The sequence below is a fragment of the Talaromyces rugulosus genome, chromosome V, assembly GCF_013368755.1.
Source record: "Talaromyces rugulosus chromosome V, complete sequence".
In the NCBI taxonomy this organism is placed as follows: Eukaryota; Fungi; Ascomycota; class Eurotiomycetes; order Eurotiales; family Trichocomaceae; genus Talaromyces; species Talaromyces rugulosus.
The window spans coordinates 4,359,171-4,376,739 of record NC_049565.1 but is presented as its reverse complement, the minus strand read 5'-3'; the positions used below and the strand labels follow the sequence as shown (position 1 = coordinate 4,376,739).

At 46.9% G+C, this 17,569-nt stretch overlaps 7 protein-coding genes across 7 annotated transcripts; 1 reads left to right on the top strand and 6 right to left on the bottom strand.

Annotated features, from left to right (window-relative positions):
- Window positions 1-1,016: 1,016 nt before the first annotated feature.
- On the bottom strand, window positions 1,017-1,608 carry TRUGW13939_10033 (uncharacterized protein; the record flags this gene model as incomplete). The annotated part of the gene is made up of 2 exons (XM_035493149.1): window positions 1,017-1,477; window positions 1,539-1,608. 2 exons carry the CDS (start codon window positions 1,606-1,608, stop codon window positions 1,017-1,019), a joined length of 531 nt encoding a protein of 176 aa, XP_035349042.1.
- Window positions 1,609-2,343: 735 nt separating this feature from the next.
- On the bottom strand, window positions 2,344-4,270 carry TRUGW13939_10032 (uncharacterized protein; the record flags this gene model as incomplete). The annotated part of the gene is made up of 3 exons (XM_035493148.1): window positions 2,344-3,519; window positions 3,612-4,034; window positions 4,115-4,270. 3 exons carry the CDS (start codon window positions 4,268-4,270, stop codon window positions 2,344-2,346), a joined length of 1,755 nt encoding a protein of 584 aa, XP_035349041.1.
- A 1,176-nt stretch (window positions 4,271-5,446) lies between these two features.
- On the bottom strand, window positions 5,447-6,304 carry TRUGW13939_10031 (uncharacterized protein; the record flags this gene model as incomplete). The annotated part of the gene is made up of 1 exon (XM_035493147.1): window positions 5,447-6,304. The coding sequence occupies one exon, from the start codon at window positions 6,302-6,304 to the stop codon at window positions 5,447-5,449; it is 858 nt and encodes a 285-aa protein (XP_035349040.1).
- A 1,306-nt stretch (window positions 6,305-7,610) lies between these two features.
- On the bottom strand, window positions 7,611-8,664 carry TRUGW13939_10030 (uncharacterized protein; the record flags this gene model as incomplete). Its single annotated transcript, XM_035493146.1, has 4 exons — window positions 7,611-8,029; window positions 8,094-8,135; window positions 8,249-8,514; window positions 8,579-8,664. The coding sequence occupies 4 exons, from the start codon at window positions 8,662-8,664 to the stop codon at window positions 7,611-7,613; spliced, it is 813 nt and encodes a 270-aa protein (XP_035349039.1).
- Window positions 8,665-9,152: 488 nt separating this feature from the next.
- Window positions 9,153-10,626, top strand: TRUGW13939_10029 (uncharacterized protein; the record flags this gene model as incomplete). Its single annotated transcript, XM_035493145.1, has 4 exons — window positions 9,153-9,341; window positions 9,414-9,568; window positions 9,639-9,766; window positions 9,827-10,626. 4 exons carry the CDS (start codon window positions 9,153-9,155, stop codon window positions 10,624-10,626), a joined length of 1,272 nt encoding a protein of 423 aa, XP_035349038.1.
- A 948-nt stretch (window positions 10,627-11,574) lies between these two features.
- Window positions 11,575-12,564, bottom strand: TRUGW13939_10028 (uncharacterized protein; the record flags this gene model as incomplete). The annotated part of the gene is made up of 1 exon (XM_035493144.1): window positions 11,575-12,564. One exon carries the CDS (start codon window positions 12,562-12,564, stop codon window positions 11,575-11,577), a length of 990 nt encoding a protein of 329 aa, XP_035349037.1.
- Window positions 12,565-13,840: 1,276 nt separating this feature from the next.
- Window positions 13,841-17,385, bottom strand: TRUGW13939_10027 (uncharacterized protein; the record flags this gene model as incomplete). The annotated part of the gene is made up of 4 exons (XM_035493143.1): window positions 13,841-14,189; window positions 14,243-16,584; window positions 16,637-16,987; window positions 17,047-17,385. The coding sequence occupies 4 exons, from the start codon at window positions 17,383-17,385 to the stop codon at window positions 13,841-13,843; spliced, it is 3,381 nt and encodes a 1,126-aa protein (XP_035349036.1).
- Window positions 17,386-17,569: the final 184 nt, after the last annotated feature.

Below are 17,569 nucleotides of genomic sequence, written 5' to 3'. Positions count from 1 at the left end.
GTTATTATTAGATCTCCTGCAGGAGTCGGCCGGACTGAAGAATTACTCCGCGTCCGATCAAAAAAACTGGGTGATTAAATTACATTAGTACTACACCAATACAGTCAAATACAGTGTACCTACCCGCATTTCGACACGTCATTGGCCAAATAAGTGTAAATTTACATGGAGCTCCCGCTTTAGGGGGCTGGAACGACAACCCTGTTTTTTTGTTATTATTATTATTATTCGTAGATCTCCGATATTTCTATTTTATCTCTTATCTATATATATATATATATATAGATATATATAGATAGATAAAGCTTTGTTATCCTAGTTTTATAGTTTGAATTACGGTTATTGCTCAGGACTTTTATAGGAAACTGGTGCAGCTTTAGGGCAAACCAGGTGGTTCAGCCTCCTGGTGGTGTGCACTGGTTCTTATACATGTTTACCTTTGGCAAAATTGTCCCCGAAAGCTCATTCCCTTCTGTAGATAGAACACAGCGTTGGTCCCATTGTCTTGAAGTTGTTCCCAACTAAATTCTCACTTAATGGAAGATCAACCTGGTATCCTCACCGCCTAGCTGCATTGAAAACAATACTATCATTTTGAATATTGCTATGTGGAAGTCGTACAAGCAAGAGGGCTTTTCAGAAAACTCTAGACAAATATCCCCAAGGAACCATCATCTACCAGCACATAGCCGAGAAAGCTGCCGCTTAGATGTCAGTCGATTTCCAAGTTCCTGCTAATGTTGCTAACTTTGAACCATTAGAAAAATCAGATCAAGACCACGTGCTATTGGGTATTGCTTAGGGGAGGGGCATTGGACGAAGGCCTTGTAAGGCGGCGCTAACTGAAGCAATTTAAATACTTTTCGGCGATCACTAACTACCGCGGATATATCACTTATTTACAATACACATGTCCGTAAAATACCAATTTAGAATGGTTCATAACAGAAGCCGTGATTTTGGTTGAATAAAAATTTCATAATCGAATCGAAAATCACAACATTTCCACCTTGATCTTACGCAAGGGCGGCGAAAATTCCCAGTAGACCACCCGCCAACGGTAAAAGACTTCGGAAGCCATTGAGCAAGGCCCAATTGTTGACGAGCTCCTCGATTTCCGCACTAGCCTGAGAAGACGGTTCATAGTCCAATTTTGTTTTGGCCAAAAGCGCATTATTTGTACCACTCATTGCGACAATAGTGTAAGGTACAATACCGAGGGTTAAAATTGCCGCTGTACCGTATAGTATAGTGCTGTTGGGCGCGACTTGACGGAATAATGTCGAGCTGGACCGTGTAGACCATGCAAGGTAGAAGAAGGAGGACGCGGTGAGCGCAGCAATAGGGGGATTCTGGGATTTCCCGGATTCAAAGAGATTTCTCCAGAGCTTAACCGTGTTTGTGATGGGTAAATGGTCTTCCTTCCGGGCACGTATGAGTGCAGGTGCAGCATTCATGCTTAGAGCGGCTATGTTGCCTATCCAATTAACAAGGGGTGGTTAGCCTTGAAACAAATCCACAGAATAAAAGCCGCTTACCAGATAGCCAGGCAGCACCCGTGAAGCCGATGGCTTGGGCAACACGATAGCCAATAGGGAAGGTATTCATCGCAGGAGAAACTTAATGGGATAGAATGAAGAACTTGGAATTGTGAAGAGAGAAGCGGCGGGACAGGTGTTGTTTTTGATGTGAAGATATATTAGAGTCCGCATATGACATCATTGGTTAATAGAAACAGCAGACAGATCAGACGATGGATCTGCGGGGTACATGTTTTGGCTTCATTTGACTGGTGGGATTTGTTGGGATTTGCGAACTGCCAAAAAGTGGTGCTTAAATGTTAATTTTATGGTCCCGTCGGTTCCAAGTCGACAGTTCTTAGAGTTTCCTATGGGTTTCCCTGTGTCACCGCAAACGGAAATCCTTCGCCTCACCAGGATATAAGGATCAAATCAGTGTCCTACATATCATTCTTATTGCGAGGGCTCCGGAGTTTTGTCTCGGCTGGGATTCGCATCCATAGATTTTAGTTTATTTCCATCTTACCGTCGTAAAAAAGATATTCTTTACTGGATTAATTCAGGAGAGTCGTTCTTTTTTTTTTCCTCCCTAGAGGTTTCGTCCCATAGTAATAGTCGCAGGCCGTGAAGCCTTATCGCTCATATCGAAGTGCTTGTGGTGCTAGCATGTCGGTGATATTAATCTCGTGGAAGGATATTCGGATTGTTGGAAAGGGAGTTAATGCACAAGTTATGAGAGATGCCAAATCCATATACGAAGACCTCAGGGTTATTTGGACTCTTGGTGACCAACGTGGCGTAAATATACATTAGGTATTTTGATTTAAATCATGAATGAAGTTCTCGTAACTTTTCCAAGACGTGTTACCCTCATTATTAAACCCCAAGTCACCAAGATCCAACTCGTTCCATACATTTGGCCATATTTGGGTAAAATGGAAGGGTCCGTATCGTAAGGGATTTGTTCGTGGGAATTGGCAATTGGCTTCAAGCCCAATGGAAGGCTCGTGAGCGACCGAACTTCAAATCCTGCAAGATCAATCTCATTTGAAGAGCTGCCACACGAGGTTTGTGTTGTCAATCCACCGACACCACGATGATCTAAGAGTTCACTTTTTTTGGCCCTCGTCTCGCTCATCAGGTTTTCCATAGGCTTTCGTATAATTCCACTCTGTGTATCATTGATGAGTGAGCTCGATCCAGAATAGACCTGCTCGACTATAGGATAATATTGTGCCATAGCGACCGGATCTTCGCACACGCGTAGCTCCGCCATGGCCACAGCAAGTCCGTGCCACGGAATCCACATGCATTCAAACCATCGCCACGCAGATGCTCGGGGGTCACTATATACCTCCTGCATCCTTTGAAAGGTTTCAGCGGCCAATCTAAGCACATAATCTCCAGGAACTGTAGGAGGTACGAAGCCCCTACTCCTTAGCAATGGTCGAAAGGAGATTAGCTGTAACCATGCATTGATGGTCCGTGTAGAATTTTTCGTGTACCAATGGAAAGTCTCTGAGTCTGGCATGCACCCACGGAGCAACCTTGAAGCTGTCTGTTGGAAATCATGAACAAGACGATGGCGCAAGGCCAAGGGTTCTACAGAAGGTTCTGTAAACTCAGAGAAGCCGATAGATCTGATAACATTTTGTGCCGCTGAGAGGATTAAGGAAAAGGACATATCTGTAAAGATGCTATCATCCAGTTCCTGGACTGGCCCATCCATGTCGAACCATATATCGTCATCGTTTACATTAGAAGGTGGATGTGATTGCAACCAGGCCGTCTGCATCATTGGCTCAGTTGCTCGGTTTAGCGAGACAGATACGTCCAGTAAGCCAATAGCTAGCCAAAGACGCCTGCGCATTTCCTGTTCAAATGTGCATACAGGAAATGGAGGGTTTGGTTTATGCAAGGACAGCGCTTGGGCCATTCGGAGAGCCATGCTGAGCATGGTCCATATTCGCCGGCTTTGATCCTGGGAACGAGTAGCAAGCTAATGGGTTTAGTGAAAAAAAGTTTTGCAAAATGCTCTCTATTTTCTGCCAGGCGAGGCTAAAATGAGGCGTGACAGGAAAGGGATCTTACTAGAGAGAGAACATAGGCTTGTAAGACAGCCAAGTGGTTGGATGTAGCACAGTCTGCCTCCACTAGGGCTGCTTCGGTTTTCTTTTGTAACAATGCTACTAGTGTTCTTTTATCTCTGTGAAAGAAAGACTGGCATTCTGAGTTGTCGAGGGAACAAACAGCAGCAAAGTAAATAGCGGAGGCGAGTGTAGCGGGTACTTGATGGCCCCGCTCATAGTCGAGATAACACTCCCCATCACGAAGAAATTTTTGGATTGATGGCTGATGAAGGATTTTAAACAAAGGATCGACATTCCGAAAGTAGATGTCGCACAGTAATTGGCGTACTTGTGGCGATGTATAGGGCGAGGTATAGATGCTGTCTGCAGACATAGAGCTGGCAAGAAAGACTCCAAACCCTAATTTGTTCATATTTCCTTGCCTCTTCTCGAGACCGTCAACGATAGTACAGCAACGATGATGAGGACGGGTAATAGATAAGATGAATCTTTACAACCACTTACCTGCTGAGTTGGATACTCATTGTTTGGATACCCCGGATTATCCTTCTCGCCTGCCCAATAATCGGTCTCGCTGTTTCTTTTCGTTATATGATTCTTTCTTGCTGCAGCTGGAAGCACCTTGTCCATAATGCCATCATTTCGACCAGAACAACCCATTTGGAGAATCTGCTGTTCGATCCTATCTACTCGTTTCAATAGTTCAGAGTTCGAGCTGCTAACTGGCCGACCTCCGACAGCATTTCTCGTCCGGCCTCTTGGCAGGCGGGCCCGCTCGACGGGCACGCAGTGGGCACCAAATCGCAGACAATTCGTACAAGGGCTGGCTTTGTCGCATCTCACCTTGCGCTGATGGCATCTCTCACAAGAAAGTCGTACCCGTAGTCCAGAAGACCCAGAATGAGCCGAGACACTTCCGTAGTTGGCTAACTGGTCGGGTAGATTACTCATGATATAAACCCCCACGGTAGATATAAAGGCGGTTTTGGGGTAAGTTGAGGTGGGGAAGGATCCTTTCGCAAGAAACAAAGAATGAATTTAGTGTAGACATCGTAAATTAAGAGTTAGCGGGAAGGGTTCGGCACGTGACATGTCACAAGTAAATGATGAGATGTCAAGAGTCCAACGAGACTACCATCTTAGCAAATCAAAGAGGCAGTTAAAACGTACCTAAATCCGGGGCATGTTCTACAATTACAGTAAGAGCCGGGAATCCGGGGATACATATTTCAGTTCAGTTAATATAAAACCTATATGTGGGCAGCCATAGGAGCTGCTTGTCAATTTCCAGAGGTTTGCCCGAACGGCCGACAGGATTCATACTTGATAAGTTTCGGAACTAACATGTTCCTCAAGGGGCAGTGATGTACCAATTGGTCGGAACCTGTCGGTGTTTGGCGGGTTTTGGCGGGTTTTGGCGGGCCATGTCACCAAGTCGCTGAATGTGGAACCCGAACAGCTAAACGTACGTAAAAATCAACTAAGTCATGGTAGGGGAATTGATGCATGTATATGTTTGTGGGTTATTTGGGTACCAGTGGGTGGGTTGTTGATAAATGATGCTTCGGTGTTCAAATTGTAGATGGCTGTGATTCTCATACTAGATACAAAAAAAAAAAAAGAAAAAAAGAAGGAAAGGCTGTCTGGGCATTCTGTCAACATTGTGAGCTAGGTGTATGCTACTCCGTAAATCTATCGGAAATACCACCGGTTTCTTTTGAAGAAAACAACAGCTGCATCTTTATTTCAACCACGAAATCTTAAGAGATGCAGGTAGACTATACAAAATGCCGCAGCAAATCAGGCTGGCCGAATTACTACAGCCGTCCGCCACATTCAATCTCTCTTTGGTCTATTCTCCCAAGTTCGAAGTCGTGCTGCGATCCAGTACTCCACCTGCCAATAACCAGGTATGAATTGAAAAGCGAGTCCACGGAAGACCTTGCCGATTACAAAAGGCGCGTAAAGCATGCCATTCTCAGCTCGTCCACTAGACACTCCGATGCGAGGTAGATTTTGCAATGAAGCGGATGTATAGACCTGAAGGAATCCCTCAGCCAAATCCTCATATGAACAGGCCATGTGAGCGAATTCCGTGCTCACGACACAGCCTGTTGATTTCTCTTCCACGAGGGCATTTGGCTGGATCAAGGTAACGGAGAGTAGTTCTGGAATAGCTAGTAGCATCTCCTGGGCTGTGATTAAATCGTTGTAGGGCTTGTCGAATGCGTTTCGAATCATCCAGTGTAAAAGTGCAGGTCGGGCTGCTGCGAATCGGGGATTCATAGTCGCAGATGACAACATGATGAGGTGGGGCTTAATCGAAGATTCATTTTTATTTTGGAGGGTTGATAGAGCATTGGTCGTTGCTCGAGCAAAATCTTCAAGAACAGTGACACCTGGGATGTTCTCGTTCTCTCCCAAAGTGCAAATAATTGTGCCAGCTGTAGCGAGACAGTCCTGGATCACGCTTTCATTTGTGATACTTCCTTCAAAGATCTTCACCGAAGGGTCATTCGATAGAGAAGGAAACAGTCTCTCTATCTTAGCCCGGGAGCGAACGTAGATATTGATACCGGGAGAAGAGGCGTACGAGGTCTTCAATAACTTCTCCAAGACAATTCGACCAGTATTACCGGTGGCACCTAGCAAGGCAACGCGGCTTGGGCCACCCTCATGAGTTGACGTCGGCATTTGGACGGTGCACTGTGTCTTTGATAGGTAGATGTGATAAATGACAAAATCGATGTACGATGTTCATGTAAAGGTCCAGAGGCCTTGATATAGTTGGCTTTTGTATGACATGGGTAGAGAGAGCCACTTGTGCGTTCGGGGGTTCGATCGTTAAGCACCGGTATTGGAGGAAATGACAAAACTTCGCTCTAGTTCCGTGAATTATGTGGGACAAACGAAAGACAGCTGGATACTGGAAGCAAGGCTCGATGCCATACAAGACTTCGCAGAAGGGGTCGACCCATCCAGGATTGGCAGTATCCCAAAATTATCCAGTGAAAGTCTTTATCATACCATAATTTGCGTCTCTCTGAATTCACATCTAGTTCCAAGTAGCTTTATTAATGGATTATAGACGAATCTCCCCGCATTCAGCTTTTCGTACACACCGTACAATACACCTATATAGCTTAACTAGCGGTATTGCCCGTTCTACATCTCGGGAAACTGAACGGCCGACTCTCCGATTAGGAGGTCTCGGTCTTAGCGGAACTTGGTTTTAGGTGGCATCGAAACGTGAATTCTGATGGCAGACATGGTCATAGCGATCTTTGCTCATTCGGTCCCACAAAGGTGGCGTCAATCACGATGAGGGGACCGAAGGCTGGTCTGTTTAGGTTTTTATTGCGGTAGTGAAGTGAACATCAACACAGACTATCATTGCTACATAGAAGAAAAACCTCTGGTCCGAAATTGAAGGAGCATAGCACCATAGCCCCTCTTCTTGATCTCAGAATAAGTTTTTTTTGGTTTACAAGACGCATCGCTTCCAATTATGTTTCTATGCCTTTGAAGCAGGTATTCACACCTTACTATTACCGCTTGGACGGGTGCTGTAAAATTGACGAATTCTATGAACTGTCATCTTTCTTTTAACAGGTTCAGGGTTTAACAGGCCAACTCTGATCATTCATAGAATGCCACGATCAGGAAAACCCATTATGCCATGTCCTTGTAAGAAGTAACATCTTATAATTCAGCTGCTAGATGGAGTGAATAGAGGCGAGGTTGTTAGAATGCAGAAATAGTCCTGTCGATTAGCATTTGAACGCAATTCATTGCATGACAACCTCATCGAAATGGATACATGAGCTAGTCACCGCCGTCAGAGCCATGTAAGGCTAGAGGGACTTGGAAAGAAGCTATAGATGACTAGCCCTAGTGCTTTAGAATCCTATGTTGATGGCAAGAACGGGCATTTTATCTTAGCCTCGGGCTTACTGGTGTGGCCTTGTTTTGATTTGAGGATGCGCTATGTCCACTGGTCTTAAGCCGAATTCTCATACAGGCCAGTTGTCTCAACCTCGCGTACCCACAATTTCCAAGGCCGCATAACTGACCACCTCGTCATTTCGGTCGTATCAACTAGCTCTGAATCTTGAAGATAGTGCAATCCTTTATTATCCGGCTCGCGTCCTCTGTCCGAAGCATCGATAGCCATGGCTGTTGTTTGAATGCGGGCATTCTCCGCAGTGTAGATAGCGCGGAAGACACTCTCCTCGATGCTTCCTCCAATTACTGTGAAACCATGCCCACGCATCAACACGACAGGCCCGTGGAGTGTCTGGTCAGGACGAGAGAAAGATTCTGCGAAGCGGGCACCCAAAGACTTATTTCGGATCAAGAGATCGCGTGTATCATCTTTGGCGTAAAATTGGGAAACATCGAACTTTTGGACTGACTGGCCTGTAGATTGAGCAAAGTCCGTCAGAATATTTCCCCTGAAAACTGACCGCGAGGGCTTCCTTACCCAAAAAGCCGCTCATGTGAACACAAGGTCTCATTTCGACGTCTAGAGATGCCATTAGCATATTATGAACTGAGCAGGCCCATTGAAATTTGGAAAGAGTCATCCAAAAATGAAGAAGCTATCAAGTGCAGATCAATGAGGACGTATGAACGAACCTGTTATAGTGTATGGGAGCACGGAAGGAGCGTGGCTGTGGACCACACTTTGAACTTCCGGATACCTTCGGTAAATCTCACTGTGGATGAAGCGTTCAACATACCCATTCGGACTGAGGGGATCAACGGGCGCAGCATCGTCGACGAAGTACTCCAAAATATCCTCGGCCGAGGAAATGAGTCCAGGGGCCAGATTTCGCGGCATAAAGAAGGTATCATGGCGGCGCGGGTTTCTAACAGAAATATGGCCGTATGCATCAAGAACACTGACATCCGAATTAGCCTAAAGCGATTCACTGTCATGGTCGCCAAATAGATCAAACCACGTACCGGTGGTGATGAAGAATATGACACCCGGATATGAATGTTCGTTTGAGAACGTCGGTGGATGACGAGATGCTGGATTCGGCCATCATCAGGTGTCTTAAAACAATGTAGGAACAAGAAGCACAAGCTCTCTGATTGTAAATAGATAGCTCTTAGGGTTATGAGCCTCCGACATTCCCTAGCCTCTTAACGAAATCCACAGCACGATAAGCCTTCTCCCTAGCGGGACTCCAACATGACTCCACTGGTTCACCTGGAGTCAGTGGGACATTAAGGCTGGCCAAAAGCCGAAAGGCAAAATCCGCCCAAAACCCCGCAGAGACCGTCGAGAGTTCTCCACAATCAACCCAGGCGAGGCGACATCAGATGTAGTAGGCCTACCGAATGGAGATGATAAAAGCGCGTTATGACACCCTACGAATATAGAAGTTGGTCGCAAATGCAAATGTCGGTCCCGCCGAGCACGGACAGTGCCTATGGTTTTCCATCTATTCTATCCGCTGAGTCTCTCACTTAAGAGAATCAATAGTTTCTCTTGTCGCTGCTCTATCCCGTAAAGCTTCTCGATATAAACACAATGGATCAGCCTTCCCCACTTGTCCGACTACCTTCGCCGGCGCTTCTGCAAGCTCTTAACCCCGTGGACACCCTTGAGGGTCACGAAGGAGAAAGAACTGAAACTCTACGACGGCTTTTGGAGAAGGGCCATTTCTCTGTGGCACCGCTCCGAGAGCCGAAATTGATACTTCACAGTCATCTTCCTCACGTATGTCAAGGAATCAATCTTCTCGGTCGTAGTCTACAAATTGCGAGGAATAATGTTGACACAAGGTTCTAGCTCCTGGGTTCGGCCTACCTTCTTGGCGCGAACAGCAAGCTGCTAGAAGAGCTTTACGAGCATGAGGTTACGACTCTTGTTGAAATTAACGATAGTTTCATTCGCGGCGATGTGATCACACAGGGGAACTGGAGGGGCTTTCTTACCCAAAAGAGGTATCACATCAGCTTCATTAACTCGGTAAAAGTCAGGCCATTCCAGACTCAAGGCTAATTATTTGCATAGCCACACTGTCGCTTACGTGGATTTTTTCGACAAGGAAATCAAGCGAGTCAAAGGGGACTGGAAACAGGTCCTGAGGACGTATCTTTTCACAGGATCACAGCCTCTCGTCAACGGTCTTGCGGGTGGCTGTAAGTCTAATGAAATTTTGCGCCGCCACTGAGATGGCATATACTAACTTTGTCCTACAGTGGGCCATCCTTTTATTCACTTGGCTTACTCATGGGAGTTACAATGCCAGACTGTGGCTTCGGAGGCTCTATCATTAGGATGCACCGAGTACTTCGGACTGCACCATCTCCTTGACCAGTATCCTCCAGATAACTCGACTTACAAGACCTCAAGCCTTGCTGACGTTATTCATCGAATTTACGAAGACGAGCGTTTTGACAACTTATTTTCCGAACAAGGAATTACCAATATTGAAGTTGTGCTGCAAAAACGGTACGATGCTGTTCTAGAACACTGGAACGCTTGGCATATGTCGGATTCTCTTGCACAGCTCGAACACTGCTGCGACGTGTCTGTGCTCTTGGCAATTGGTACAGGAAATCGCCAAACCAAGTATGACTTCTATCTAGCTCATACCATGACCGTCGCCCACGGACTGCGTGTTCTGTGGGATCTGTTCCCCGAGGATCAACGCATCTGTATCTTAAGACAATATGCGCTCTTCATAATCTTGGTTTATATTTGCCAGAAGAAGCCAGCATTTGAAGCGAATATCATCGATACAATCTTGTCTGTGGAACTTGGTGATCAGGACTGGGAGTCCGTGAGAGCGAAAGCATTGGGTCATCGATGGCTTAAAGACTCGCACTTCTTTAAGGTCGTGCGAGCACCTATGGTGTTCCATGAAACTTACGGGGACAAGGACAATTTTTATCTCAAAGCATCCGCCAAGTTTATCGCTGAGTTCAATGGTTGGGAAGGGTTCGGCGATGGTGTTGAAGGGTTCCTCCCTAACCGTGATGGTTACAAGCCCACTTGAAGCCTGGCCGGAGAATTTACTAGCAGCCGCTGCCTTGGATATGGTTTGGATGTAGTTGGTCTTAAAACAAAATATTTGATGCGAATGACTCCATTTCATACTAAAAGAAGACGGCATTAGATGGTTTTAGGCCTCATGATATGAGGTGGCCGTGGCGTGCAAGCCCCTTACCATCATTCTTGACATCCCAGTATACCGCAGATGACGCACAAGCGGTACATGTCGCCAGGATAAACTCTCCTCAATTATGAAATTTTGGAAGAGGCACCTGCCCCCCTAAATCTTGCTCATTTTGTTTGAGAGTAGGACTTTTTTTTTGTCTAAGTCTGGAAACGGAAAATCTAGAAATCTAGTCCACGATAGGAAATTGCAATACAGATGAAATTGAAATTCTCGGGGCGGTTCCCAGCTTTTGCAACAGGATGATGCTAAGATACCAAAGCGACCAGAACCCAAAACAACGATAGCATCTACTGCAAAGGGAACTGTGAGGACAGTTCTACAACAAACCCGGGGAAATGCACGTACTGATAAGATAATCACGTGGTTTAACATTTGATTTCATTTACACGAGCCTATTCATTTCTATTGAAATTGGTAGCCTAATGAACGGGAAATTTTAGATGACCTCGGGAAAAGTCTAACCTTTTAACGAAGATGACTGAATGGAAACAATTGCAGACACAATACTGATATGACAAATATTTAATTTGAGACTGTGTTGTGATATGAGGCTGATACAGACCAAGACCGAGGCCGCATCATCGTAATTGGTTCCCCGGGTATCTATACGTAAAACCAAGTTGATCGGAAATCAACTTGATCTGCTCATTGTATATATAACTTCAGTTATTTCCAGTAAAATAAAAACATAATCAATCGATTCCCCTGAACCACAAGAGAGTGAGCTCAACCTTTCCCTGACAGCTTGCAACCCTTGCCGCTTCTTCATTCACTTAAATATCCATTTTCCTTGTAGAATCTCTCAGCAGCAGGGTGCAGCAATATTGTAGTATGAGCCATCTTCACCGGATCCAATGGATATGAAAGAGGACTTCTCTCTGGGGGAATATGGCGATACTGAGCTTCTAGGGTTTGACGTGTCTCCACCAAACACCACGTCAGTAAATAGGCAACATCGTCGCTCATGCTGGCCGGAACCAGAACCAAAAAATCAGAAAAGTCCACGCATGCTACGTCAAAGTCAATTGTTTTCCAAAAGCATTTTCTAACGAAAGCTTTATTGAACCCGACTCTGCTCCCAAGCTGGCTTAACGCGGAATCCTCAACTGAGATGGGCACAATGGCCTTGCTCTCGATTAGATCTCTCCACCAGGGGGTCATAATCGCTTCCTGAACAACGGCATCGGCTTGGCCGGTTTGAACTAGTTCCAAGACCTGCTCTGGCCGACAAGCCTTCACGAAGGAACCGCCCCAAGAGGAGACAGTCTCTTCGCCGAGGCCATGAGCTTCCAACATTCGCGCCGCCACGTATCCAATAAAGTTGGTGCCATCGTCGGCTGAGACAGCAATGCGGAGTGGGAGCTTATGCTCTCGAATCTCGGCAAAAGATTTGACGCCGAATCGTGGATGGATCGCGAACATCATGCGGTCTCTTTGTGGAAGAGCAGCTAATGCGCGCAGATCAGGTAACGGGCCTGTCTTTGCAAAGGTCTCTTCGCCTGTTGCTGCTGCCTTGAGGATATTGGCCGGTGTGCAGATTCCAATATCTGCTGCTCCCTGCTGAACTTGAAGCGGAGAATCCATGCCTCCATCACGCAGGGATGCAATCAGAGTCCGACTCTGTGGCCCAGTACGGTCACAGAATTCTTGGGTTAACCATGACAAAATCCGGTGGAAATTGGCTTGACCCCAGTCGCCAACACACCGCAATTCCACCGACCGGTTGATCTTGGGAGCTGGCTTTTGATCCGCCATACTGCAGAAGTATGAAGTTCCTCGAATGCTGATATCTCTGCTGATATTTAGTTGAAAGGCCAATGATTTGGTACGACTGGGTATCAGGGTGGACTCTCTTACATATGTTGTCTCCCGACTGCCAATCGTGAATGGATGAAACTGCTTTGACAGTAGTTGAATATAAAGTCTCAACCGCTTATAACATTTAGCCCAAATGGATGACCATATAACTCGGCGAGAGTCAAGGTAGGTTATTCCCAATGCCACCAGTGCACGGGACGTCTCCCACTCATTGAACGAAAGCTATCAGATGAACATGGTGATCTTACTTTCGTCCCACAGAGTTGTGCGGGACCCTTCCCGTCGTCGCCGTCTTCAAAGGCCGCAAAGACCGAATAGTGATGACTAGGTCTCGGACCGCACCGCAAGGAACCAGGATCGCAAGATAGTGCGGTGCAGTTTTCAATTTTATAGAACTGCTAGGCGGCCTATAAGATATATATTTTATGTAACGTATTTTTTAATAATTTGATTATAACCTACATGTAGGTTACTTATTATTATTATTTAATCATATTTAACGTCTATACCGAGCCCTAGGCTATGACAGACAGACATGTAGGTTAAATAACTAGGGGATATATATTAGAGGAGAAATATATATATAAATAATAATATAAAGATTAATTAATTGGATAAGTAATTATAATATTCTATATTAAATTGTGTAAGGTGCGGTCATGTGTAGAGCAGAAAGATGATCTATTCATGCGCAAGTGGCACGGTTAGGGCTTGGACTCCGAAAAACGCCATGTCTCCACTGCTTTTTGAAATTGTAGACCTGCATCGATTACATATTATGGTCATTATTATAAGGTATACATACGCAAATAGGTGAAACATTGAGTAGGTGAATGCAATAGATTTATATTTGGATGACATAAATAGGCAGGCCATCCTGACTGGATGCCCTGATGTAAGTATAATAGCATCGTAATGGAGACACCTTTCGAGTGCATGAAAATACTGATTGCTCGCCCAAACGCCAATCAAACACGCAGCAATATTCACACAAAAGTCAGTCATGACAGCGGGAAATAGACAAGGGCATTGCTGCCATATTCTTTCTTTCTCTTGGACGTTTTCGCACCAACACTGATATCAGAGAATTGGCTCAATTAAGAAAACTGTAACATGGAAAATAATCCGATCATGCGATCGTAAATAGTTCAAAACGCCAACCTGATGAAGAGAAGTAATCTTCTCAGTCCGAAAAAACGAGACATCTAGCTGCTCATTTGGTAGATGTCATGGTGAGCTTTTCGCTGCTGCGAGCAGCGCCCACGGCGGCTGAAACAGGCGTCGTTGCGCGTGTAGGCACCGCGCTACGGTTGTGCGCCATGTGCGCCTTGACCAGGTGGCCAGCAGCAAGAGCTGCGCACAGACTGAGCTCGCCAGCAAGAACTGAAGCTGCCACAATCCGAGCCAGCTGGCGCGCGTTCTCGCCAGGGTTGGTTGGGTGTGCGCCTTTGACGCCGAGCAACTCCAGCATCGCTCCCTGGGCTTCGAGGATAGTGCCGCCTCCGAGGGTACCGACTTCAATCGAAGGCATCGACACAGAGATGTGGAGGTTTCCATTTTGGCTAGGTCCGATGTTAGTCATTTTACAAATCAAACAACAAAAAGGGGAGCGTACTTCTTCATAAGGGTGATACAGTTACTGCTTTCCACGTTCTGGGCAGGATCCTGGCCAGTGGCCAAAAAGATAGCCGTCAAAATGTTAGACGCGTGAGCGTTGAATCCACCAATACTTCCAGCCATCGCACTTCCGACTAAGTTCTTGCTGATGTTAAGTTCAACCAAAGCGTCAACATCGCTCTTCAACACCTTCTTCACAACCTCTCCTGGAATGATGGCCTCGGCAACAACGGATTTTCCACGGCCATCAATCCAGTTGATAGCCGCCGGCTTCTTGTCAGTGCAGTAATTTGCCGACAAAGAAATCGTCGACATATCACTGAAGCCACACTCTGTGCTCATGACTTCAAGTGCCTTTTCCACACCCTTAGAAATCATGTTCATGCCCATGGCATCACCGGTGGTAGTCTTGAATCGAATGTATAGATAAGTGCCGGCCAGAGCAGTCTTTAGGATCTGAAGACGGGCAAAGCGGCTGGTAGAGTCGAATGCGCTCTTTATCGTTCTCATGCCCTCCTCCGAATCCAGCCATGTCTTGGCCTCTGCGGCACGCGCAAGGGTTGGGAAAGAAACACAAGGTCCACGTGTCATGCCGTCTCCGTGAACAACAGTAATTGCACCGCCACCAGCGTTGATGGCCTTGCAACCACGACTAGTGCTAGCAACCAAAACACCCTCAGTAGTGGCCATGGGAATAAAGTAATTTTGTCCGTCGATAACTAGTGGTCCGGCAACACCCAAGGGCAAGGGGAGGTATCCAATGACGTTCTCACAGCAGGCTCCATGGACGAGAGTATAGTTGAAATCTTTGTATGGAACCAAAGACGTCTCCAGTCCTTCAGTAATAGACGAGGTAACGGGTGTTCGTGAAACGGTAGCTCGACGGATCTTGACAGCTCGAGTGAAAGCTTCCCGGCGAGTCATTATAGGTTGGTCCTCCATCGTCTTTTCCAGTGCGTAGCCAGGAATCTTGCCCCGAAGAGACAGAGCAATAAGTTCCTCATCATTCAAGAGAGAAGCCTTCTTTTCTTTCAACATCGCGTCCACTTCTTCCTTGGTTCTCTTTACGCCGTCATCTTTGTATTCAACGGCCACCCGAGGAGTCTGGACGGGTGCCGGAGCAGGAGGTGGTGCTGCCGCTTCAGGCTCTTTAATGCTAAACCGCGCCGCGTTGAACAAGTAACCGTTTAGAACGATACTCAGGGTTAGGGCGGCGATAATCCATTTGCTGATCACGGGGTCCTCGACGCTCTTCAGGAGGCTCTCGAGCATATTACCACCGATGGCATCCAAAAACTGCTCGCTGTATTCAATATCCATTTGGCCGTTGTAGTCCGAGCGAGCATAGTGAACAGAGGGATATTCACGCCTGTACTTGATAGGTGGAAGGACGGTGACGAGAGTCTCCAGTTTGTGACCCTTTGCAGACACGTAAATCGAGTCCAGGCCATTGTCGGCGACTCTAAAAGGATCAATGGGGGCCGCAGCCAGTACATTGGATAGCCGCGAAAAGACCCGAAGGCCCTCATCTCCTTGTTCAGGGTGCCGGAAGGGAATCGAGCCCATGTTGACTACATTCACAAGTGCAAACCCGCCAACCATCAGCAACTTGAATTTGGACACGCTGCCGGCTTGGTTCTTCTTGCCGAAAACAGTGCCTGTGGTCTTGCTATCGTTGGGGTCCGCCTGGGGCCAGTCGCTGCTTGAGGCCACATTCTCGGCGACTTGTCGAGAAACGCCATCCTCTTCCAAGGCCTTGCGCAAGGTGACGTGTCGCCTAATGCGAGTGATTTCTAGTTTGATGCAAAGGATCGTAGTGTAGAAGGTGAAAAGAAGAACGCAGTCGAAGAACAAAATCCACGCGGCAAGGAAACAGAACTGACGAAGCCCGCCTTGGACTCCAGATGCTGCCCCAATGGTGAGAATGCCAATCTCGATGAGATAGTCCCGGACTATGCCGAATCCCTCCTCCTTGATGGCCAGTTCGATATTCTCTTGAATTGACCTCGCGGAACGGGCGTTGGTATTGGCATTGGCACCGCCCTTGACGTTGAGGGATGCCGAAAGGACGGCCTTGGTCAAAAGGATGGATTTTTCAAAACCAACCGTCACAACTAGGAAAGGGAGACCCTCGGAAAGCAGCAGCATGTTGATTGGGACGCCGAGCTTGGTGGTGACCAAAAGCCCGAACAAGAAGGCAAACACGCTCGAAAGGAGGACTGAAGTCGCCAGCCAAAATTGGGAACCCATGCGTCTCATTGAAAGGAACAGTGAGACAAAGGTTAAGTGCATTGAGAGATATCCCAAGGTCATGATAGCAATATCAATGGTTTCGGCGTGCTACAGAGAGTTAGTATACTACTGTAACGGTTATGATATATTCGCTCCTTACCTTGATCAGATCCACAAAAGAGCTCCAGGCCTCGGTGACCCAGACCTTGAAAGCCTGGCGAGACCCTTTTCCGCGAGCAGCCTTCATAATCCACTTCCGCTGCTCACCCTCCTCGTCCTCGGTAGAGGGATCGGGAATCTCTTGCACGGCCTTGAGGAAATCTGGAAGACTCTCGAAAGGAACAGCGAAGGCAATGGATGAGTCGTGAGAGAAGGAAGAAAAGACGTTTGGAGTATATGGGACCGGGGTGGCAGTGACATTGTCGGGGAGAACAATGTCGTCGACGATCGGGATGTTCGAGTTAGATGCGTCGGAGAAGATAAAGGTAGATAGTGCTAGATGCTGGCTAATCTGTGAGGTTATAGTCAGAAAATCATTGTCAAGAACACACGACCAAGAGCATGACTTACATCGCCAGAAGGAGAGGATGTGCCATCTTCGCTTTGCCAGCGCCAGGCGGTCTGTTCTCCGAGGCGAAGGGTTCGACTACCATAAAGGAAAGAGGATGTGTCCAGCGGTCCTGACGCATCTCCAGGAGTGCGGAAGGAGTCAAAGATGCTGCCTTCAAGAAGGCCGACGTAGGTGGTGCTGGCAAGAAGAGCAATGCCAACAATTGTGTGGATTGGGTGAGCACAAGCTCGACGAGAAATATCTTGTAGAGAAGCCGTCACCTGGCGTCGCAGCCAGCTCGGCTCAGCAGGCTCGTCGTCTGCAGCGACACGAAACCGCTGGGGAATCCAGGAAGCCATCAGCGCAGGTTGTCCGTCTCTGCGTGACCGTGGCTAGGAAAGGGGGTGGACCGGATACGTGAGTGTCTGCTGGTCGATCTACAGCATTGGGGAGGAGATCTGAGGCAAATAATTTGTCGAAAAGGACCCTGGGAACTGTAAGAAACATCCAGGTTAGTCTACGTTTGACTCATTCATGCACCAG